We start from the raw sequence: 24,937 nt of genomic DNA, 5'->3' as shown, positions 1-24,937 counted from the left end.
TATTGGAAATAATACTTTATTTCTTGGATTTAATTAATTACTTTGGGATATTTATCCAAATTAAATCCAAACCAAATTATCCCTATGCTATTCTACATGATTTTCGACCCCTTGGCCATCCCTTGAGATTTTCGAAATCTCCTATTAATTAGGAGAGGGAATTATTTTTGTAGATTTAATTGGTATCTTATTTATCTCTTTCCTTGAATTAAAGTCCAACTAAATCTTATCATATCTTGCCAAATCTCTCCATATCCTATGTTAATTAGGATTTGATTCTTTCTTTCCCTAAAACCTCATAGTTTTCGCCCATATGCCTTTCAATTACTTGTGGGATTAATTTATTTCTTACCTATTTTGTGAGAGTCTTTTCCTACAAGAAATTACCAAATTTAAATCTTCCTATTTGATTTGAGGATTTAAGTATTTTTCCTTGATTTTTCCCATTATACACGCCCCTTTTTATTTCCCCACTTGGAGATGCTTGAATTATTTTGTTACCTTATTTATGAGATACTCAATATCTTTTTAACTATTTTTGTGAGTATCTTTCTCTCCAAGTAAATACCAAATAAATATCTATGCTAATTAAATAGCAATTTTCGAAAATTACTCCCCACATACTACACGCCTATTTTCCTTTTAGTGGTGGGATTTATTCATTGACCTCTATTTTATTCTTCCACAATTTTAATTGCTTTATTGTGGGATTTATCCTAGACTATAAATTAAAAGAACCCTAACCCTAGCCCTCATATTTTCACCTCCCTCTTCTCTCCATACCACACGTCTCTCTCTTCCTCTCCTTCTCCACCAATCCTTCACCAATTCCTTGTTCTTGCATCATTGTGGAGTTGAAATTCAAGATTCATCGAAGAATCACATCATTCGTCATTCCTACCGATTGTTTTCAAGAGAAAGGTATACTTTGATTCATCTTTCTCCATCTACGATTGAATCCATGTTTCTTGATCCCCTCATGCATATACTGAGTGTAGAAATCGTAGATCTAAAAATTAATCGGTTGGGAAGGATGTTTGCATGAGAAAGTATGTGTATGTGCGTGTATGTATGTGTGTGTGTGAGTTTGTGGATGATTCATTGGTGAATGCTATGTGTAAATAGGAGAACATGGTTGTGATGTCGTTTTTGAAGTGGGAATATGTGTTGAAAGCATGAATATGTATGTGTGGATGAATGATAGACAAACCCTAGTTTGTAAATGTTGAGCATGAAAACTGTGGTGTCCAGACAGTAGGTTCTGACGGGTGTTTGGCCGACCAAACGATCTTATTTTGGCACGAATTTTTAACTGAGTGAAATTTAAGCGTCTTCTGTTTTGTGTCAAAGTTTCAGCCTCTTTTGACAAAAGATGAATTTTTAACAAATTTTTCAATTGAACTGCGCAGTCCTGTCAGAATTTGTATTCTCGTCCAGTGAGTTTCGTTTTTGTTTTTGACCGACCTAAAGATGTGATTTTGGTGTGTATTTTTAACTGGATGAACCTTGATGTGCCTACTATGTGGTGACTAAATTTTAGCTTCAAATGATATTGGATGGATTTTTAATGATTTTTACGAAACGACTGCAATGTTCTGCCAGATTCATGTCTTGATTGAAATAGTCTTGTTGACAAGTTTTGAATGAAATACATGATACATGTGTGAGTAAGAACTTATCCTATGATGTGATTATGCGTTTCACGTTGATGTATGCCAAAGGGTTCGTATCGTTTATGATGGTGAACGTTGGGATGAACAATATGAGAAAACGATGAAAGGAACGATAGGGCATGCATGAGTAATGTGTTGATAGAAAACTGATTGTGTTGTATTATGTGGTTATGATGTTAATAAGGGTTGTTGTGCGTACGTGGGTACGAAGAGCAAGGATTTCAATAAAGTTGTGAACCGTGTTTGTAAGCAATCGAGGTGGGCTTTCTTTACTAAAACTCTTTTACGTTTCAAAATTATGATATTGGAGATATAAGGGTGGTTTAAAGTGTTATGTCATGCCATGATTGTTTTTTATGTTGAGATTGTTTCCTGATGCCTAGTTCGTTTGAGCTTGCTCCGTTAGGCTATAGGGCTATGTGTGAAACGAATTCGGGTCTGAGTAGGGCAGCAAACCCTATCTCAGGTTGTGTACACAGGTAGGATCGGGAGCCGTCCTTGCTAGCCGGCCGGTCTCGTGGGCGAATAGTGTGGCCACACTTTCGTCGCACTATGGTAAGAGGATGTGATTGTTTGATTGATGAGAAAGTGAAGAGATTGTTTTGACGGGCCAGTCTACGAAAATGTTTTGTGATACTCGATGATCTTCTTTTCTAAAGTGTTAAAACTCGAGTTCACTATAGTATGAATGACATAACTTTTATCAAATATTTTGGCATGTGTCCACTGAGTATGTTAAGTACTCAGCCCTGCATATGTTTTCTTTATGTGCAGGTTGAGCGATGATATTGCGGCTGATGTTGAGTCGAGCCTTAAGAAATTCCGGATGCGTCGTATCTTCATACATAGGCGTCTCCCTATGACTCTCTAGACACCTTTATTCCGCTGCCTTGTTTCGAATCGTTCTTGATAAAGTCTTTCGTTTTGCTCTACACTACTTTATGACATTAATTACCTTGAGATATTAATCTGCTGCTTAATTGTTTAATCGATTAAAACTTTTCTTTTGAAGCTTTGTTTAAGATGTTGATTTTCATTGTTTTTCCCTTCTTCTTCCCCGCTCCTTAGTCCATTCCCTAGTCACAATTTCCCCGTCTTTATTCCTTAGTAAGGGCGGTCGTGACAATCGTCCTCCATTTGCACTCTCGATCTCCTTGCCTCGTCGTGCCATGACAAATTAGGGGTTCGCCCCACACTTTCAGATTCTCATTCGTTTTTGTCACTCGGGAAAAGTGTTAGATTATTTCAACTTAAAACTACGGTTCGCGCGTACCCATTCTAGCCTAGAACATAAGCACTCTATGTTCGCAACATACTTCATCATCTCACATCTCAACATCTACCACAATTAACGTCATTCATACCACATGATAAACACACAATATTTTCACATCCCGTAGCAAAAAACTTTCGAACTTCACATTTATATTCAAAACTTTTGAAACAAAATTTTCTTTACACTTTCACACTTTCCTCAAAAATTTCCACATCTCACTTTTAAAGTAAAAGTTTTGACTCAAAACTAAAACGTACTTTCGCATCAACTTTCATCATTCGTATAAAACACTCCATAGAATAACGCATCATACTCTGCACCTCATAACATAAATATCATCACACTTCCATAGCTCAATTCTCCAAACGAAAAAGTTAAAACTATTTTTCTCGAAACTCAAGAATTTTCGAACAATTCATAAACACAACATTTTCCATTAATCAAATCCTTTCATAAAAGACAAGTCCCATTGCATAGCATACATCTTTCTATCACCATAGATTTTCATCTTCTCGTAGAAAAATAAACAATATTTTTTTCATAACCATAGCTCCTCTATCTCATTGTAAAACATACTTTGTTTTCATAACCATAGCTCCTCTATCCCATTGTAAAACATACATTGTTTTCAAAACCATAGTTTCTCATGTTCTTCCTTGAAAACATTCTCATAAAAACATTTTAAAAAAAAACATGTTACCTCTTTCTCGGTTGAGCGTGGCGAAGCGGGATGTTGAGCCTTCAATACACAATTATTATTTTATTTATTATTTTAGTCTAGCGAAACAAGTCTAGACTAAGACTGAAAAAGACTCTCGGGTCCAGAGCGGAAAGAAAAATTGCTCTGATACCACTTTGCCACGCCCGCATTTTCTAATGATAGAAAAGACGGTTGATCGCGACTAGAGGAGGATTAAAGAAGCGGGGAAGAAAGGGGAAAACAACACAACTCGACCATAACTCAAAACAAATGGGAATAACTCGAATAAAATCAGAGTATCTCAACAATCAACAACTCAAAAAGAAAGACAACTACTCAGCGGAAGCATTTGAGAGAAGGAATATGCCACGTGTGAAAACATGACACATTCTAGACACTTAAATTTCTTCAACGGTCTTGCTCAACACCCACCGCACCCGTAACGCTCAACCTGCACATTTTTAAAAAGAAATGCATGGCTGAGTGCTTGATGCACTCAGTGGACTCATGCCGAAAACATTTTATAAAAAGTATTTATCATGCCACCATTGAGTGACCTTGGGGTTTTAATTTTAGAAATCGCCCAAGACACTAAAATAATTTCCATTGTAAAATTCGGTTGATCAACCATTTTCCCATAGCTGTCTACCATATCTGATCCATTGATGACAAGGAATGTGGCCACATTCAGAGTCACTAGACCGGCCAACTCGAAGAGATAGCGCACGATCTCCATAGGTGTACACTAGCCTGAATAGGGACTCACTCCCTAGACAGACCCGAATTCGATTATCCATTGATGGCAAAAGCCACATCAGATAGGTTCCATAGATAAAACAAAACACGGCATGAGAAATATTTACATCATTTTTCACATAAAAATACTTAGGACATAGTCCTTATTTAAAAAGAAAGCCCACAAAATACTTAGTTAGAAAGCCCACCTCAAACGCTTAACTCCTCAATCACTTTCTGCTACAACCACAAACGCAGTGCAAAAGTTCACCATTTTTAACACAATATGATTATGTTAAAATTAGATTTTGCAAAATAAATTAATTTAAAAACGATGCATGCATCCTATGACGTGGGTGTGCTCGCATTATCCTTCATTCCTTCGTAGAGAAAACTTTATATAATAAGACGAATTCATCAATTAAACACAAAAGTCCCCAAAATATTTAATCTCTCGATCAACACTAAACCAAAATAATCCCACTATTTAGAATTCTCAACACGCCAAAATTTAGATTCTTTTAAAAATTAGAGCCGTCCAGTACCCGAACCTCCATTTACTAATTGATTATATATGGATCCAACTTACGAATAAATAAAATTAGCCCAAGGCCTTACCAATTAAGTAGCTATAGCATTTAATCAACGAAAGGAGTAAACGAATTATGCTCCCACGTCAATACACATATATGCACAAAAATGACAAGATAAGTATTTAAAAGTATACTCCCAGCCATAAACGTATATACTCCTTACCCAACAAAAATTCCTTTTTTTCTCAATTAAATTCCAATTTGCTCAAAACAAGTATTGGCCCAAAAGCATACAATAAAGATTAAAAACCAGTACATAGTCAACCTCGTCTCCCTAAGACCATGTTTATCAGCAACCCCCCAACCCAACCCAACCATCCACTTTTTCAATATTTAATTCATTTCTATCTCCTCCACATCATTAATATTCACCCAACCCAACCACACATATTTTCATGGTTTATCAATGACCACCCAACCACACTATTATATATTTATTTTTAAATTATTTTTATAACTATTATTATTACATGAAATACTTATTATTGTAAATTTATAGAAAAACGTAATAAAAGACAAACTAAAAATTATAAAAACAAACAAATAAAAAACATAAATTACAATCATGGAAATACGAAATTGAAAATACATCATTGGTGCTCATACATAAGATGAAAACTAGACATTCAATTGCAATTGCCGAAATTTGCCCATATATGCTCTACCAAATCGTTTAGCAGAGCTTTGTGAGCTTCTCTGTTTTGAAGCTGGGCTTTATTTTTCATGTAAGACGCTAGACTCGCAATCCTATTCGTAGAATATATGAAATCATTATTCACATCTCCATCTCCATTCTCACGACTACTTTGTCCAAGTCGATCTTGAATAAATTCTGCTGGATCACAATAGTTCGAATACGTGCTTCTTTCATCTTCCACTATCATATTGTGCAAGATTATGCAAGCAATCATTATTTTTCCCATAATATCACGATCCCAAATAAGACATGGACATTTGATAAAAGCAAAACGAGCTTGCAAGACACCAAAAGCTCGCTCAACATCTTTTCGCGCGGACTCTTGATGTTGAGCAAACAACTTGTGCTTCATCGTTTGTGGACCTGGGATAGATTTGACAAATGCCGCCCATTGAGGATATATGCCATCAGTGAGATAATATCCAATATTTTTTTCGTGACCATTTACTATGTAATTGACCTTCGGTGCTCGACCTTCCAAAATATCATCAAAAACAGGAGATTGATCAAGCACGTTAATATCATTTCTCGAACCTGGAGTTCCAAAAAAGGCATGCCATATCCACAGATCTTGAGATGCTACTGCTTCCAAGATGATTGTCGGACTCCCGCTTCTTCCGGCATATTGTCCAGCCCATGAAGTGGGACAATTCTTCCATTCCCAATGCATGCAGTCAATACTACCCAACATGCCTGGAAACCCACGTTGTTCTCCAATATGCAGAAGTCTTGCCAAGTCTTCTTCGTTGGGCTTTCGCAAGTACTCATTGCCGAAGTTAGAAATTACACCTTCAACGAACTTGATGAGAGATTTGCGAATGAGTTGTGCGCTCATTCTCAAATATTCATCGTGCAAGTCGGCTGCTACCCCGTGGGCCAACATCCTCATCGCTGCTGTACATTTCTAAATTGCAGACATACCAAGTCGACCAGTAGCATCACGCTTTTGCACAAAAAAGTTGTCGGTGTCGATGAGCTTATTCATTATTTTTTTGAACAAAGGTTTTCGCATGCGATACCTTGTTCAAAAAAAATCTAGAGGATAGATTGGATCTTCAGCAAAGTACTGCTCGAAAATAGTATCATGACCCTCTTCGCGTTTCCTTTCAATGTATCTCCTTTTAGCTCTAGCTGTCTGGGTTGCAGGTGGTGAAGGCAAGGTTGTTGGCCAAATAGCAATATCCTCGATTAGTTGATCTAATTGCTGATTTTGTTCAACAATTTTTTCTTCCCATTCATTGTCTTCAAGCAGATCGAAAGCTTCAAAATTAAAACTTGATGACATTTTTAGGGGGAGTTGGATCAATAATCGTGAGAAGATTTGTGTATTTTTATTGAAGCATATAGGTAAATATATAGAAGCAATTTGTTAAGCATAGGATTCCACTACTACCATTTGTGAGCACATGGCATAACTTTCTTCATAGGATTCCACTACTACAATTTGTTGAGCATAGGATTCCACTACTATAATTTGTCATGTAGTCATACTTTGATTTTCGTGATCACATGGGATGTCATTGGATTCCACCACCAACACTTGTGATATCAATGAGTTGTCATGTAGTCATACTTTGATTTTCGTGATCACATGGGTTGTCATTATACTCCACCACCACTTGTGATATAAATGAGTTGTCATGTAGTCATACTTTGATTTTCGTGATCACATGGGTTGTCATTATACTCCACCACCACTTGTGATATAAAGGAGTTGTCATGTAGTCATACTTTGATTTTCATGATCACATGGGATTTCATTGGATTCCACCACTTGTGATAGAAATGATTTGTTCTATAGTCATACTTTGATTTTCTTAATCACATGGGTTGTCATTGGATTCTTCCACCACTTGTGAGCACAATTCATCTACTCATGCTTTAATTGAAAGTTACATAAGCAACAAAAATTAAAGGTTACATGATAAGCAACAGAAATTAAAGATTACATAATAAGCAATGGTAATTGAAGATTACATACTAAGCAACAGAAGTTGAAATTACATACTAATAAACATACATTGAAAACATATAAAGTACGATCACTTCCCAAACAATTCTACAATGAGATTGCGTTTCAGATCTTCTTCTTCTGGAGTTAAGTCCCTCCTAGCCATCAGCGGAGTAAGGATAGCTGCCTTGATGTACCGTTCCTGAATATCACTTGCTGCTTTGAGCTTCCGTTCCTGAATATCACATTCCCTTTCACGCGTGACTCTCATTTCACGCAGTGCTGCAGTGAAATCATTAGGAATTGTATATGATGGTGTTGCAACTTCTTTGCCTTTTCTTTTAGCCTTAGCCTTAGCTTGATCTCTTCCAATAGGACGTTGCAATGTTGAAGAACGACTCTCAGGAGTGGAGTCGATTTGAGGTCCTCCTTCCTCACTAGTCCTTGACCTTTTTGAGCTCCCACGACTTTCTTCAAGACTATCTTCATCTGGCTGGAAACGCGTTGAACCAGTGCTATTCAATTTCAATTCCCACTTGGGATTGAGTCTCATCACCTCCTCAAACACCTTATGGTGAGAAAATTTGCTCTTACCATACAATTGTTGAGCGGCTTTCTCAATGTCCTCTTTAGACTGGCCACTCGTAGCTCGATCATGCGCTTTTTTGTATGCCCCAACCCATTTTGAGACATTTGCGTTGAGTCGTTTGTAGCGCTGTTTCAATGACTCCAAACTTCTTTCTTCACCAATGCTTGGATTTTCTTTTCTTGTCTGCTCATATAGAAACAGAACATTTTGCCATAGATGGTTACTAGTTTGGTTGGTGCCAACAACTGCATTCGTGCTCACGAAACACCAAGCAGACATTAATGCCATGTCTTCTTGCTCACTCCAACCATGTGGGGTGTTTACAGCATTCTTTGTTTGTGATATGGCTTGGCTTGAATGTTGATTTTGAAATGAACTTTGAAATTGCTCAGAATTCGGAAAATCATCAAAGCTAGGGAAATAATCTTGAGAAGGGTTAATATTTTGGGAAGGGTTGAAGTTTTGGGAATCGGAGAATATAATATCCTCATCATCCTCCATAGCTAGCAACAAGGGAAACTAGAAAATATGAAATTCTACTAAACAATAAGGATTATAGGAGGAGAAAAGATGATATTTTTTTGTGTGCAAAACTATAGCAAATGTGGTCTCTATTTACAGAGGAAGAAAAATTATGAATTTTGGTATAAATTTTATAATTTTTTAATATAATATATTAAAGATATATTAATTATTAAAAATAATAATATCAGCCAATGAAATTGTGCCATTTGGCACAACCTCATTGGCTGAATGGTTAAATGAGAAGGGAGACCCGTCGGTTGGTTTGAGGAGAGAGAGAGACATGGGTCAAGGAGAGAGAGAGACTTATTGTAATACCACGTGGAGGTCGACCTCCAATGACCGATAAAGGTGGTCTAACATCTCTCTCTCCTTTTTTATCTCAAAAAGAACACATCAATTTTATTAAAATTCCCAGCCTCCAAATACGTCTTCTTCATCAACCCAAAACAACTCCCTCTCTCTCTCAATCTCACGTCTCTCTCCCTCCACCATTCTTCCACAAATTCACCACAACAATTCCCTCAATACCAAGCTCAAGTTCTTGTCTCTATATCCAAGTAGACACAAAAACCCCTAAAACAGATTCTCTCCCTCCCCAAATTTTCATCCAAAGTCAGGAACAGAGTGTCCACCTCCCTCTTGCTCGCTGCTTGTACTAGCAGCCGCTGCAATTCGCAGCCGTCACCGCTTCTTCGTCGCCGAGCAGCACTGCTCGCACAACCGGTAAGTCCCATCCCCTTTCCCCCATTCTAAACCTTTTATTTAACTTTTATTCAACCAACTTATTTAAATTCAGAGTTACTCAAAAGAATTGGGACACTAAATCTTCTACTGCACTAAAGATCGGAGCTTGAACATGAAAGGGTCTCTCAGAAGGGTTCCTAAGTGTTGTATTATTTTCTGTGAGTGAGCTACCGTGATTGTGCAATTATGCCATGGAATTGAAGAAAAGAAAATACCTTTGGGAGGAAGAAAATTTGCACAAGCAGATCACAACTTTCTTAGTTTCTCTTTCACACTTTTGGAGGAAGGGAAGAAAAGAACTGCAACAGGTTTGAAAGGATCGTGAATGTGGGATATTTATAGGCAAACCTGATAGATGTTGATGGATTTGGTGTTAGAGAGATTTTAGGGAGTGGAGATATGGGGAAATCGTTTGGTAATGGGATTTGGGAGAAAAAATATTTGACCAAAATTTGACTGCTTGACTAGAATAAATAATTAATAATTTGGACTTCTAAAAAATCCATATACTCTCAAAATAAAATGAAACGATATCAGACTAAAAGTTTGACGGTCATCCAAAAACAAACTTAAAAGAAATAGGAAAAATCGGGGCGTCACAGCGCCCACGCCCGCTTCATCAACTAATGGGCCACCATTGCCTGCCTCCTTTCCGGCGCACCGACAACACCATAAAAAACCACTGGAATTCCACCCTCAAGCGCAGGTGTTCCTCTTTCACCGAAGACGACGGCTCCTCCCTTGAAGAGATCTGTCAGCGCCGGCTCCGTCTCCATAACCTATTTCGCCCTACCTAGACCCTCTGCCTACACTAGCTCTTCGCTCGCCGATCTGCCCACAAGTCTTAGCCTTTCACTCCCCGGGATCGACTCCGTTAATCACAACACTAACTCACCAACTCATTACCCTAAATTCAACCTAATTTTGTACAATTTCCGTCGTCGCCTATTTAACCGATGCAACAGTAAGCAAGCAGGGGTTAATTATGCTCCCTTAAGCGGGGAATCGATAGGAGTAATGTAGGAGATGATTCGAGCGGAGGTGGGGAATTACATGGTTGGATTGGAGGATCAGGGGAGGCGAATTGAACACCGGGAGAAGCAGCAGCATCATAAATTGATACGAACTTGGTGAGCAGGACCGACGGCTGAGGAGGGTGGTGGAGACGTGGAGTGGAAGGGGAAGAAGATGGTGTTTAGAGAAGGAGAGAATAGAGTGTTGAGAGAGAGAGAGATTGTCTTTAAGAAAAATATTAAATATTCTAATTAAACCTCTAATTTAGTTTAAACAATAGTTGACTGTTAATTTTAAATGGTGCCGTCCAAAATAGACTAAATCCGACCATTTTCAAATGTAAGGGATGAAATAATTCAAAAGATAATGTTCTGCCTCAAAATCATAAAATCGTCATATGTTTAGGACCACTTTGATCTTAAAAAAGTAAAATACCGAAGAATCGTTGAGGAAACGAAATGGAAGCAGGAAGTTGCCGTACAGTCACACAACACAAACCAAAACAGTTCAAAACTGTTGAGTGAAAGAAAAGACAGGAGAAGTTTGTGTTGAGTGAAAGAAAAGACAGGAGAGTGATTGATACGCTCGGATTTTGCACGGTTTTAAGGCCATCTTTTGATCCGTTTTTAATGTCTAAGTCACATTACATGTCCATTATTTGCATATTTTGTCTATTTTGGTATTTTGACATATTTTGTGAGAAATGTGCATATTTGAGCCTAAAAAGGGAATCAAAACCCGAAGTTGGAAATATGGAGCTGTTCTGCATGTCCAGCGGTCCGCTGTAACATTGTCGGCGACCGCTGGCGCCCAACGACCGCTAAGCCAATAGCGGCCCGCTCCGGGGTTGTGCATGAAGTCAAGACACGTCCAGCGACCGCTGGAGAACGCGTGGCGACCGCTACCGAGAGTCCAGAGAGTTACGGGATAATGGATGGCGACCGCTGAAACAAGTGCAACGACCGCCAGCCAAAGGTCAGACGGATCAACTCATGGCGACCGCTGGCCAAGGTACAGCGGCCCGCCAGGAAAAAGCGGCGAGCAGATTTGCCCTACCTTCTTCCCAAGATTTACTATATTTTGCAACCCTTTTCCTTATATGAGAAGGGGCGATTTCTCCCCTATAAATAGCCCCCAAAGCTTCATCACAAAAAAAGATCTTCTCTTTGCAAAATACTTCCAGAGTTCAAAAGTTAGAGAGCTTCATTGTGCAAGGAGTTGAATAGGATTCAAGATCATCACGGCTACAAGGATTCAACCTTTATTTGCTTTAGTTCTTATGTTTTCATTGTCTTCCATTCAATGTATGTTTTAGTTTATTCTATCATGTTACTAAACTCGTAGGATTCTAGGGATGTGTTAGTAACTTTTATTGGTTTATACAATTCCTATTTCTATTTAATATCTGTTTGTTCTTACTTTCTTTCTTCCTTAAGTTGTTCCATAATACTTCACATCTGAGTGACACATTCGGTGATTATTTAATATAACTTGCTACATAATCGTGAGAGGGGGTTGGCGAGTTAGATCCACTTAATAGACACTACAATTAGCTTCCTTTAAAACGGTTTAATTGAGAGTGAAGACATTATAAGAGTCTTAGGAGCTTCTAGGAGTTACGTATTTAGGATTGACAACCCTAATGTTTATAATCAACGTTTGCATCGCATGAGCATAAACTAGGTGACTCGTTCTATCAAAGTAAGAACTGTGCTAGGATGTTGTGGTTGGAATTTGTATAACCATAATTGTGAAAGCACATCCCTGGAATTCCCCTTATCTCTATACTTTTATCTCTGTGATTTATTGCAATTAGTAGTTTCTTTATTTTCAAAGTTATTTGTTTTAAAAAAATCTTCGAATCTTTCGGTTTTCCAAATAGTAATTGAGTTTTAGTAGAAGATAGACAATTTGTGTTTGCTTTCCCCGTGATCTATATCCGGTACTGACCTTTAGCTATACTATTTCTACTCTGTGTACTTGCAGGTATTTATAGTGCTAATAAAAAGTGCATCATTGATTCGTTGTTTTTTTCATTTCATCGATGTGAATCTTGGAATTTGCGTTTTGTTCAGTTGTGTTTTGGTTGGGTGTTCATACTTTAAGGAATGGAGATTCTATTATGCTTCCTTCCCCATTTTTTCATTTCGTTGATGTGATGTGTATCTTGGAATTTACTTTTTTGTTTAGTTATTTTTGGTTGGGAGTTCATTTGAACAAATGGGTGTTTTCTGGATCTTGATTTTGTAGCTCTAACTGCGTTCTTGCTTTAAAGTTTACTATGTTTTGGGATGGAAATGATTAAGGAGATTTTCATTAGCTGAAGTATATTCATGCTAAAACCTCATACCCATTTGGCTTTTTAGGGTCATATTGTTTGAATATAGAGAAAATTTCTTGAAGCCTTGGAGGAAAATGTTAGGAGGAGGAAGTGATGCAAATATAATGTTCCCTGGTTCTGTGGAGGAAACTAATGTCCAATACCATAACAACACATTGCCTCAACTAAAGCTATTAACAAATGGTGAGTATATTTTGTCATTTGTGTTATGATAGAAAAGTGGCTCTTTTCTCTAAGTTTGTTTTATCTTTGACATGGTTTTCTTATTAGATATGGCTATGGTGGTGCTTCTGTGATTGTTGGTAATTTCTTTGATCTTCTAGAGACATTTTGCACTCAACTTGGGTGTATTTTAACCCGTCTTGATGTCTCTGAGATTTCTCATAGATACTGAAATCTAATGCCCCCAAAAAAGATGTTAATCAACATTACCAAATTAGTTCTGTTTTTTGAATTCTTACAAAGTTTTCTGTGCTCGTTGTGACAAGGAAGTGCTAACATAACGGTGGTCTAAAGGGTTATTGTCTGAGGTGCCAAGTTTTGTGAATCCTAGGCTCGTAATGTATAAAGAGATTGCAAAACTGTGACATTAAACTAAGTTTGAGATTGTTGAATATGTTGTGTTTTGAACTTGATTATATGTATGAATAGTTTCATTTCATTGCAATCTGAGGATGGTCTCCTCTTCTATGTTCAGCAAGCTTAAGTTATAGTTTTGTTTTTGGAATGTCTTTTGTAGATAGAGCATACATGTAGGATTAAGAGAGTCTGACGGGCCATTTTGGGACTACATGATAATACACAAGGTTGAAATTGGCTTCAAAATAAGTGAGATTCCATGAACACCTATTTCCCACGTCTTGAATTCGCGGTAGTGTTGTGCTTTTGATGTTGTCTTCTTGCTTTGATTAGCTTAAGCTCATCTCAGACCTTATCTACATATCACACTCGTCTGCAGTTCCAATTCAGCGTTGGAACCATAAATCATGCCAGGAACAGGCACCCGCCCACCGACAACTGCTCTATCAACCTGCCCATTCAGTAGAAGCTTCACATATCATTGAACAACAACTTTTGTCTGGATGAAGCTGGCCGTATTGGAACCGTTTTGAACCCCAACCCTGTGTCAACGGGGCTAAAGCTGTCGTATGAGGAAGAAAAGTGCAACTCCTCTATCACTTCTTCCTGCAAGAATATGAAATCAATGTGCCTGTCATGTTTTCCCTTGGATATACCGTCAAAATGGAGATAGATCGACAGACAGAAGAAATGTATCAGAGGACTTGCAATCTATCTATTGATGAAGCTACACAAGCTTTTCTTTTTTAAAGAATTGCTTATAAAATTACTCAGGTTTGATAGATAAAACATGAGTAACTATGTCCATTTTTGCATCCATTATTCCATTTTAGTGTCCCGCGAATAAGAGTCACGATTCATTATTACTATAAAGGTAAAGAGACCCCATTATACGTTCGTTCCAACCCTCCATCCTCTTTTCTAGATTCATAGGTATTGAATCAACCGAACGCACTTCAAACATCTGTTCTACTTTTGGGAGCCCTTGGGTAATATCACAAGATCTCGAATTTTCATATATAAATGTAATTAAAGTATCTCCTTTGTACAAGAGTTCCCCATGATGGCCATGAATAGTTGCTCCTGGAGTAACCAAATAAGGCTTAGCTGATCGTATAATTACAAAGACAATTCCATAATAACAAAATAACTGAGGGAATGGATTGAGGGTGCAAAGCTAACATTATTAATGCACAAATGAAAAAAATCATCATGTAGAAAACCAAGTTCATGTTAAAACAATATTAATGAAGAGTATGAAGAATACCTAAATCAGGTCACTACCCATCACCGATATCAAACCCTGAACGTATAAAAATGTGTGGATTATATAATACCAATATCATATATATAATAAAAAAACAGAAGTTTCTTCCAAAACCTTTCACTTCCTCCATTTTTATGAAAAACATAAAAACTGTTTAATCTTCTAAATTCAAAATCTATAAATACTAAAATACGCACCTTTAAATATGTCAAACACGTTAAAAACTCAATAAGCAATTTAAAAATTGATTGATGGGGTTTAAGGCTTTTTTGTCTTGTAAAGATGAACATTGTTTTAATTTCTGCTTCCGGTCCCCGAATGACATTAGAAAATTGAAACGTACATAAAGTCAACAATAATTGATTACCAAAAAATTTAGTAATTGAAAATGAGGGTGCGAAATAATAACAATCAAGTAATTGAAAATTTGTAAGGATTAAAATTTAAAAAATAAAATACCTAGTCTAAAACGACCGTTGCTATACAAGTACTTGACTCTCTCCTCACCCCCCTCTCTCTGTTTTATGCTCTCTCTTCCTTCCCTTCCCTTCCTCCTTTAAGTTCCTCTGTAGAAGTAGAAATAGAAATTGAAATTGAAATGGAACTCAGCAAGAGGCACGGATCTTCTCCATCTGCAGAGAATGAAAGACGTGGGATATGGCTCATCAGCAATTACTTATAACAACATCATGGTCCTGTACAAGAAAGTAGGTCACTTGAGAAAATCCCTGAGAGAATCTCAGAAATAAAGAAGAATGGTGTAGCGATAGGCTTGAGTTCTTTTGGTGAGAGATCTGATCTCAGTGGCATGGAGAAGCTTCTGGATAAGATGGAGTCACTAATTGACATTTTCTTTGATTGGCGTCCATATTCTATGGCTGCATTTCAGTTCATAAAAGCAGACAAGAAGGTGAGAGCGCTTGCTTAAATGAAGAAGGTGGAACAGAAGCTTGACAAAGATGCTGTCACTTGATCTCACTATATGCCCATCTAGGGCAAAAAGATGAAATGATGAGGTTGTGGGCTTTACAGAAATTTGCTACATCACCAAGTTGGGTTCTCTGGTAAAGCTTAGAGAGCTTGAAGAAGCCAAGGCTATGCTAGAAGACTAGAAATTCTACTTGCCACACGTACGACTTCAGAGTGCCGACATACTCCTGATCAGCTACTTTCAAAAGGGTCCTCCCCGATAAATCCGAGGCACTGCTTCGAGATATTATCAAAAGGAGAGAAATACCGACTTTCCTTCACAAGGTACTCATATTGTTCTCTTTAAAATCTATACCGCTCTTTATTAATTCGTAATATGGTAATTGGACGCTGATAATTAAGTTTTCGATTTTCATCAGGACCATTGAAGTTCCACAGCCTCTTCTTCTCATCCGATGTTCAGTTCTTCTTTCAAAAAGTGCTTCTGGAGCACTCTTATCAGCCGCATGACACGATTCTTGAGAACCAGAAGCCAAAAAAGGTGTGTTTTTTGCAGTCCAAATAGTAATTCTAATTTCATTGATTTCATACCTATTAGGCCTTAAGTTGGAGCTGAATTGTGACCGATTTATAGAGTTGTGAAGCAGTTGATCATGCTAAGAGATTGAAGGAGGATTTAATGCTTTTGCTGAGAGGGTTATCATGTTGTCCATGTGGATTCTTTGTGGTTTATGGACATGGCGCTGGTTGCATTACCTGAGAATAGGTAGTTATCTAAATCAAGTTAGAGCTTTAATTCCATTTTCTTACCTGCGGCATGTTGGAATGCCACTTTTTTTTGTCTGGTTTCATTAAAATTTTCATCTGTTTACTGCTTTTGTTGTTTCTACAAGAACTTGCACTTAATGCATTATCACTACTAGTTGTGACAGTTCCCAAAAAATATCTTCTACCAACTATTCCTCAGATACTTGACTAAGTTGATAATCTTGCACAACTAAGTTATTTGAACGAGCCTTCAGTTCTTCCCAATCTTCAGTATAGTTATTTACAAGATAATACACACTCCATGTAATTCTCTATTCTAGAACCTTTTTATTTTATTTGTTTATACAGATTGCCTCTAATTTTAAACAATTTTCTTGTCTCTGCTTTGCATAGAGAGAATGGCAGGCCCTGTATTACTTTCTGTCAATCCATTTAAAAATGTCCGGTTATATGGGGATGATGCAGCATACCATGCAATGGTAGCAGGTGCTACATATAATACCTAAAATACCTGGAGAAATGCTTCCCTTGTTAAAATATTGGTTCATAATGTTGCTAATTTTGATATTTCTGCCTTACAGAGCTGAAGTGGATCAGATCGGATATGACATTATGCAACAGAGATGTGGGTGTGCCTGCATTTGGAAGTACCACCACCTGACATCACATGATATCTCATCTTCTTGTGAGATATTGATTGTAGTCAGCCAACACTAGGGCAGAAAGTGAAAAAAGAAACATGGGAAGGGGTAGAAAAAGAGCAAAATGGACAGAAAAAAGGAAAAAAAAAAAGAAAAAGAAGGAAGAAAAAAAAGAGAAAGCAGAACTGTGGAAAAAAGGAAAAAAAATTGGTGTCACAGATCTAGAAAAAAAAAAATAGATAGGTCCAAGAAAATGTGAAGAAAAAAATAGCCCGAATAAGCTGTGGAATACTACGTTATCCCCTTGTTTGAACCATGTTGGGGATGACGTGTTGTCTAAATAACGATGATCATGATGAAGAAACTCCCAAGAGGCAAACAAAAAAGAGCTCAAAAGAAACGGAGAAGTTCAAGAGAGCAAAAATTGTAAGCCCTTATCATCATATTACTTGAAAACAACTTTGTTTGAGGTTGTCTGATTGATTATAGGATTAATGTTTGTGTTTCCGTAGTCTGACATTCACATGGCGAGACTAGCAGCGAGCATGGCTTGAAAACTGAAATGGAGAAGATGGGATAGATAATGCATTTATGAAGAGAGATCTGGGCTGTTGGAGGAGGAGAACAAGAATCTTCATGATGAGCTCTTTGGTAAATCTTGGAGAGCTCGAAGAAGCCCAGGCTGTGGGAGATGACTAGACTTCTACTTGCCACACATACGACTTCAGAGTGTCGAACATACTCCTGTTCAGCTACTATCAGAAGGGTCCTCTCCGATATATTTGAGGCATTGTTTCTGGATATTATCTAAACGGCAGAAATACCGACTTCCCTTAACAAAGTACTCCTACTTATCTCTTTAAAATCTATACCGCTCTTCATGTAATTCGAAATATGGTGATTGAACGCTGGTATTAAGTTCTGATTTTTTTCAGGTCCATCGATTTTCCACGGCTTCTTCTTCTCCTATGATGTTCAGTCCTTCTTTTGATAAGTGCTATTGGAGCACACATATCAGCAGCATGACATGCTTCTTGAGAACCTAGAAGCCAAAAAAGGTGTGTTTTTTGCAGTCCAAATAGTACTTCTAATATCATTGATTCTGTACGTATTTAGCCCTAAGTGGAGCTGAATTGTATTGTTTCTGATTTGTAGAGTTGTGAAGCAGTTGATCATGCTAAGAGATTGAAGGAGCATCCAATGCTTTCGCTTAGTGGGTTTCATTGTTGACAATTTGGACTCTTTATGGTTTATGGACTTGGTGCTGGTTGCATTTCTGAGATCAGGTAGTTATCTAAAACAATGTTAGAGCTTTAATCTATTTTCTTACCTGTGGGGCTTATCTATATTACGTCGGAATACAACTTTTCCTGTGTCTAGTGTCTTTGCATTTTGTTCTGCTCGACATATAGCATTTGGCTGGGGTAGTTTAAAGTTTTTATTGTCCAAGCTCCATATCAGGTAGCATAGTGGGACACATGAAAAAAGAGTTGGGCTAATGAATGATCAGAATGTTGTATTTTTATCTTGCCCAAATGCTCAGCAATTTCTAATTTAAAATAGAATTTTTCTCTCAGCCACTCATTGTGCTTGATTACATGATTTTAGAATCTTCGTGTTTGGTGTCGGCGACAGGATGAGCTCTGGGAATCTGGGCAAATAAAATCAAACTCATGGGAGAAAGCTTTGGTTCTGCTTTCGGACGGAAGTGTTAGTGCATTTGATTTTTCATCACTTCACTGTTTTTGTTACTTCTACAAGAACGATGCACTTACTGCATTATCACTACAGGTTGTGACAGTTCCCACAAAATATCTTCTACCAACTATTCCTCAGATACTTGACTAAGTTGATGATCTTGCACAACTAAGTTATTTGAACGAGCCTTCAGTGCTTCACAATCTTCGGTATAGATATTTACAAGATAATATATATGTAATTCTCTATTCAAGAACCTTTTCATTCTATTTGTTTTACTGATTGCAATCTAATTGATAACAATTTTGTTTGTCTTGCTTGCATAGAGAATGGCTGGCCTCTGTCAATCTATTTAAAAAATGTCCAGCTATAGGGGATGATAGAGAAAGAAGGTTTGGTCACTAATTATGTTTATGCTGTTGCTGATGCAGCATACCATACAATGGTAGCCGGTGCTATATAATACGTTAAAAAACCTAGATAAATGCTTCCCTTGTTAAATATTGATTCAACATGTTGCTAACTCTTTCCGCTTTGCTAATTTTTTGATATTTCTGACCTACAGAGCTGAAGTGGAATCAAATCGGATATGACATTATGCAAGAGAGATGTGGGTGTGCCTGCGTTGTGAAGCACCACCACCTGACATCACATGATATCTCATCTTCTTGTGAGAGCTTGCTATGGGGAATGCGGTTTGATTTTTCGTCTCCGCAAAACGGTGTTGAAGATGAGAGTTTTAACTTTCGACAACTTGACATCACATGATATCTCATCATCTTCTTGTGAGATATTGATTTGTATCAGCCAACACTAGGGAAAAAAGTGAAAAAAGAAACATGGAAGGGGAGAAAAAAAGAAAAAAAAACTGAAAAAAAAAAAAAGGGAAGAAAAAAGAGAAAAAAGCAGATCTGTTGAAAAAAAAGAAAAGAAAAAAGAAAAGAAAAAAAGAAAAGAAAAAAGAAAAGAAAAAAATTGTGTCACAGATCTAGAAAAAAATAGAGAGCAGAATCAAAGAGAGTTTCAAGAAAATGTGAGTTTCTTGCTGTCTAAATAGTACTTCTAATATGAATATCATTGATTTCATATCTACTTTTCCCTAACCTCGAGTTGGATTGTACTTGTTTCCAGAGTTCATAAGAGTGCATAAGGAGGATTCAGTGCTTTTGCTGAGAGGGTTTGATTCAGTGGCCAAGTCTCTTTCTCATCTCTCAAACAATCATGAGACTGCTCTTGAGGAAGCACACCAACTCCATCGTTAAGGGATCATAGTTTTCTTAGTTGTGCAAGATCATCAACTTAACCAAAGATGGACACAATTCTGTAGAGAAGCTTCATAAGAGGCAAACAAAAAGAGCTCAAGAAAGCTTTGGTTCTGCTTTCGGACGGAAGTGTTAGTGCATTTGATTTTTCATCACTTCACTGTTTTTGTTACTTCTACAAGAACGATGCACTTACTGCATTATCACTACAGGTTGTGACAGTTCCCACAAAATATCTTCTACCAACTATTCCTCAGATACTTGACTAAGTTGATGATCTTGCACAACTAAGTTATTTGAACAGCCTAGTTACAATCTTCGATAGATATTTACAGATAATATATGTAATTCTCTATTCAAGAACCTTTTCATTCTATTTGTTTTTACTGATTGCATCTAATTGATAACAATTTTTTTGTCTTTGCTTAGCATAGAGAATGGCTGGCCTCTGTCAATCTATTTAAAAATGTCCAGCTATAAGGGGATGATAGAGAAAGAAGGTTTGGTCACTAATTATGTTTATGCTGTTGCTGATGCAGCATACCATACAATGGTAGCCGGTGCTATATAATACGTTAAAAACCTAGATAAATGCTTCCCTTGTTAAAATATTGATTCAACATGTTGCTAACTCTTTCCGCTTTGCTAATTTTTGATATTTCTGCCCTACAGAGCTGAAGTGGATCAAATCGGATATGACATTATGCAAGAGAGATGTGGGTGTGCCTGCATTGTGAAGCACCACCACCTGACATCACATGATATCTCATCTTCTTATGAGAGCTTGCTATGGGGAATGCGGTTTGATTTTTCGTCTCCCGCAAAAGGTGTTGAAGATGAGAGTTTAACTTTCGACAACTTGACATCACATGATATTCTCATCTTCTTGTGAGACATTGATTTGTAGTCAGCCAACACTAGGGCAAAAGTGAAAAAAGAAACATGGAAGGGGAGAAAAAAGAAAAAAAAACTGAAAAAAAAGGAAAAAAGAGAAAGCAGATCTGTTGAAAAAAAGAAAAAAGAAAAGAAAAAGAAAAGAAAAAAAAAAAGAAAAGAAAAGAAAAAATTGTGTCACAGATCTAGAAAAAAAATAGAGAGCAGAATCAAAGAAAGAGTTCCAAGAAAATGTGAGTTTCTTGCTGTCTAAATAGTACTTCTAATATGAATATCATTGATTTCATATCTACTTTTCCCTAACCTCGAGTTGGATTGTACTTGTTTCCAGAGTTCATAAGATCGAGGATTCAGTTCAGTGCTTTGCTGAGAGGGTTTGATTCAGTGGCCAAGTCTCTTTCTCATCTCTCAAACAATCATGAGACTGCTCTTGAGGAAGCACACAACTCCATCGTTAAGGGATCATAGTTTTCTTAGTTGTGCAAGATCATCAACTTAGCCAAAGATGGACACAATTCTGTAGAGAAGCTTCATAAGAGGCAAACAAAAAGAGCTCAAAAGAAACAGAGAGTGTCAAGAAAGCAAAAAATGTTGGTACCCTTATCATCAATTACTAGAAAAACAACATTGTTTGAAGTTGTCTGATTGATTATAGGATTAATGTTGTTTTTAGCCAATAGGCTGCTGCGATGAGAGCTGATGGTCAGAAGCATTTATGCAGAGTGATCTGTGTTGGAGAAGAGACATGAGCTGACTCTTTGGTAAAGCTTGGAGATCTCGAAAAGCCAAGGCTGTGCTAGATGACTGGACTTCTACTTGCTACACATACGACTTCAGAGTGCCGGACATACTGCTAACGGGATACTGTCAGAAGGGTCTCCTCGATAAATCCGAGGCTCTGCTTCGGGATATTACCAAAAGGGGATAAATACCGACTTCCCTTCCCAAAGTATTCCTACTTCTCTCTGTAAAATCTATACCGCTCTTCATTTAATTCAATATATCGATTGAACATGATAATTAATTTCCGATTTTCATTAGGCCATCGATTTTCCTAGGCTTCTGGAGCACTCTTATCAGCTGCATGACATGATTGTTGAGAACAAGAAGCCAAAAAGGTGTGTTTTTGCATTCCAAATGTTGTCCTAATCTCATTGACTCCCTTCCTATTTAGCCCTAAAATGGAGCTGAATTGTACTTGTTTCCGATTTGTAGAGTTCTGAAGCAGTTGATTATGCTAAGAGATTGGAGGAGAATTCAATGATTTTGCTTAGAGGGTTATCATGATGTCCATTTGGATCTTTATGGTTTATGGACTTAGTGCTGGTTGCATTACCTGAGATTAGGTAGTTATCTAAAACAAGTTAGAGCTTTAATCTATTTCCTTACCTGCAGGCTCGTTAGAATGCAACTTTTCTTATGTCTGGTTTCTTTGAATTTTTCATCTCTTCACTGCTTTTGTTGCTTCTACAAGAACTTTGCACTCACTATCACTATCACTACAGGTTATGACAGTTCCCACAATAAACCTTCTACCATCTGTTCCTCAGATGGTTGACTCAGATTCATTTAAAATGTCCAGCTATATGGGGATGACGCAGCATTCCATGCAGTGGTAGCAGGTGCTATTATAATAACAAATAACTGGAGAAATGCTTCCCTTGTTAAAATATTGGTTTAGCATGTTGCTAAAATTATCTTTTCGCTTTGCTAATTTTTTATATTTCTGCTCTACAGAGCTGAAGTGGATCATATCGGACATGACATTATGCAAGAGAGATCTGTGTGTGCCTGAATTGTGAAGTACCACCACCTGACATCACATGATATCTCATCTTCTTATGAGAGCTTGCTATGGGGAATGCGGTTTGATTTTTCGTCTCTCCAGAAAGATGTTGAAGATGAGAGTTTCAACTTTCGACAACCTGACATCACATGATATCTCATCTTCTTGTGATATTGATTGTAGTCAGCCAACAATAGTGCAGAAAGTGAAAAATGAAACATGGAAGGGTAGAATGAGAGCAAAATGAGGAAAAAAAGAAAAAGAAAAAGAAAAAGAAGAAAAAAAAGAGAAAGCAGATCTGTTGAAAAAAAAGAAGAAAAAAGAAAAAATTGTGTCACAGATCTAGAAAAAAAATAGAGAGCAGAATCAAAGACAGAGTTCCAAGAAAACGTGAGTTTCTTGCAGTCTAAATAGTACTTCTAATATCTTTGATTTCGTATTTATTTTTCCCTAACCTTGAGCTGGATTGTGCTTGTTTCCAGAGTTCATAAGCATTGATCGTGCTAATTGATTTAAGGAGGATTCAGTGTTTTGCTGAGAGGGTTTGATTCAGTGGCCAAGTCACTTTCTCATCTCTCAAACAAACTTGAGACTGCTCTTGAGGTAGCACACCAAGTCCACCGTTAAGGAATCATAGTGTTCTTAGTTGTGCAAGATCATCAACTTAGCCAAAGAAGGAGAAAATTCTGTAGAGAAGCTTCACAAGAGGCAAACAAAAAGAGCTCAAAAGAAACAGAGAGTGTCAAGAAAGCAAAAAATGTAGGTACCCTTATCATCATATTACTTGAAAAACAACATTGTTTAAGGTTGTCTGATTGATTATAGGATTAATGTTGTGTTTCCATAGCTGACAAAGACCATGGCTAGACGAGCAGCTAGCAAGGCTAGAGAGCTGAAGTGGATCAGATGGGATATGGCATTTAAGCAAGAGCGGTCTGGGCATGTGTGGAGGAAGAGAACAAGAAGCTTCGTGATGGGCTCTTTGGTAAAGCTTGGAGATCTCGAAGAAGCAAGGCTGTGCTAGATTGACTGGACTTCTACTTGCCACACATACGACTTTGCCTAACATACTGCTGACGGGATACTGTCAAAAGGGTCACCCTGATAATCCGAGGCTCAGCTTCGGGATATTACCAAGAGGGGATAATTCCGACATCCCTTTCCAAAGTATTCCTACTGCTCTCTTTAAAATCTCTATTGCTCTTCATTAATTCATATATGGATTGGAACTTTGATAATTAATTCCCATTTTCATCAGAGCCATCGATCTTCCCACGACATCATTCTTCTGGAGCACTCTTATCAGCTGCATGCCATGATTGTTGAGAACAAGAAGCCAAAAAAGGTGTGTTTTTGCATTCCAAATAGTTTTCCTAATCTTATTGACTCCCTACCTATTTAGGCCCTAAACTGGAGCTGAATTGTACTTGTTTCCGATTTGTAGAGTTGTGAAGCAGTTGATCATGCTAAGAGATTGAGGAGGATTCAATGATTTTGCTTAGAGGGTTATCATGATGTCCATTTGGACTCTTTATGGTTTATGGACTTGGTTCAGGTTGCATTACCTGAGATTAGGTAGTTATCTGAAACAAGTTTGAGCTTTAATCTATATCCTTACCTGCAGGCACGTTAGAATGCCAACTTTCTTATGTCTGGTTTCTTTGAATTTTCATCTCTTCACTGCCTTTGTTGCTTCTACAAGAACTTTTGCACTCACTGCTTTATCTCTACAGGTTGATAAACCTTCTACCAACTGTTCCTCAGATAGTTGTCTCAGATGATGATCTTGCACAACTAAGTTATTTGAACGAGCCTTCAGTTCTTCACAATCTCTGTGTAGATATTACAAGAAAATACACACTCCATGTAATTTTCTATTCGAGAACCTTTTATTTTATTTGTGTATACAGATTGCCTCTAATTTTAAAACAATTTTCTTGTCTTTGCTTTGCATAGAGAATGGCAGGCCCTGTATTACTTTCTGTCAATTCATTTAAAAATGTCCAGCTATATGGGGATGACGCAGCATTCCATGCAATGGTAGCAGGTGCTATATAATACCTCAAATAACTGGAGAAATGCTTCCCCTTGTTCAAAATATTGGTTCAGCAAGTTGCTAATTTTCTCTTTCCCCCTTGCTAATTTTTGATCTTTCTGCCTTACAGAGCTGAAGTGGATCAGATCGGATATGACATTATGCAACAGAGATGTGGTGTGCCTGCATTTGGAAGTACCAACCACCTGACATCACATGATATCTCATCTTCTTATGAG

At 37.4% G+C, this 24,937-nt stretch overlaps 1 protein-coding gene, 4 long non-coding RNA genes and 2 pseudogenes across 9 annotated transcripts; 5 read left to right on the top strand and 2 right to left on the bottom strand.

Moving 5' to 3' along the window:
• Positions 1 to 5,603: 5,603 nt before the first annotated feature.
• LOC121781471 lies at positions 5,604 to 6,959 on the bottom strand (annotated as a pseudogene).
• A 757-nt stretch (positions 6,960 to 7,716) lies between these two features.
• LOC121781470 (glutathione S-transferase T2-like) lies at positions 7,717 to 8,715 on the bottom strand. The gene has a single exon (XM_042179206.1). It carries the CDS (start codon positions 8,713 to 8,715, stop codon positions 7,717 to 7,719), a length of 999 nt encoding a protein of 332 aa, XP_042035140.1.
• Positions 8,716 to 14,935: 6,220 nt separating this feature from the next.
• LOC121781469 lies at positions 14,936 to 22,629 on the top strand (annotated as a pseudogene).
• Positions 15,867 to 17,119, top strand: LOC121782331. Its single transcript, XR_006046309.1, has 5 exons — positions 15,867 to 15,938; positions 16,034 to 16,155; positions 16,249 to 16,380; positions 16,776 to 16,868; positions 16,964 to 17,119. It is a non-coding gene; the product is annotated as an uncharacterized LOC121782331 (long non-coding RNA).
• On the top strand, positions 18,249 to 20,487 carry LOC121782334. Of its 5 annotated transcripts, none has more exons than XR_006046314.1 (4): positions 18,249 to 18,309; positions 18,659 to 18,733; positions 18,815 to 18,958; positions 20,418 to 20,487. It is a non-coding gene; the product is annotated as an uncharacterized LOC121782334 (long non-coding RNA). The 5 variants fall into 5 exon arrangements; XR_006046312.1 differs by having other exon boundaries at positions 18,252 to 18,309; positions 18,632 to 18,733; XR_006046316.1 differs by having other exon boundaries at positions 18,252 to 18,309; positions 18,632 to 18,733; positions 18,815 to 18,930; positions 20,418 to 20,456.
• Positions 20,485 to 20,704, top strand: LOC121782338. Its single transcript, XR_006046320.1, has 2 exons — positions 20,485 to 20,536; positions 20,656 to 20,704. It is a non-coding gene; the product is annotated as an uncharacterized LOC121782338 (long non-coding RNA).
• A 1,877-nt stretch (positions 22,630 to 24,506) lies between the features above and the next one.
• LOC121782336 lies at positions 24,507 to 24,876 on the top strand. Its single transcript, XR_006046318.1, has 3 exons — positions 24,507 to 24,529; positions 24,620 to 24,710; positions 24,829 to 24,876. It is a non-coding gene; the product is annotated as an uncharacterized LOC121782336 (long non-coding RNA).
• Positions 24,877 to 24,937: the final 61 nt, after the last annotated feature.

The sequence above is a fragment of the Salvia splendens genome, chromosome 20 (genome assembly GCF_004379255.2).
Source record: "Salvia splendens isolate huo1 chromosome 20, SspV2, whole genome shotgun sequence".
Taxonomy (NCBI): domain Eukaryota; kingdom Viridiplantae; phylum Streptophyta; class Magnoliopsida; order Lamiales; family Lamiaceae; genus Salvia; species Salvia splendens.
This window is presented reverse-complemented; position numbering and strand designations above follow the sequence as displayed.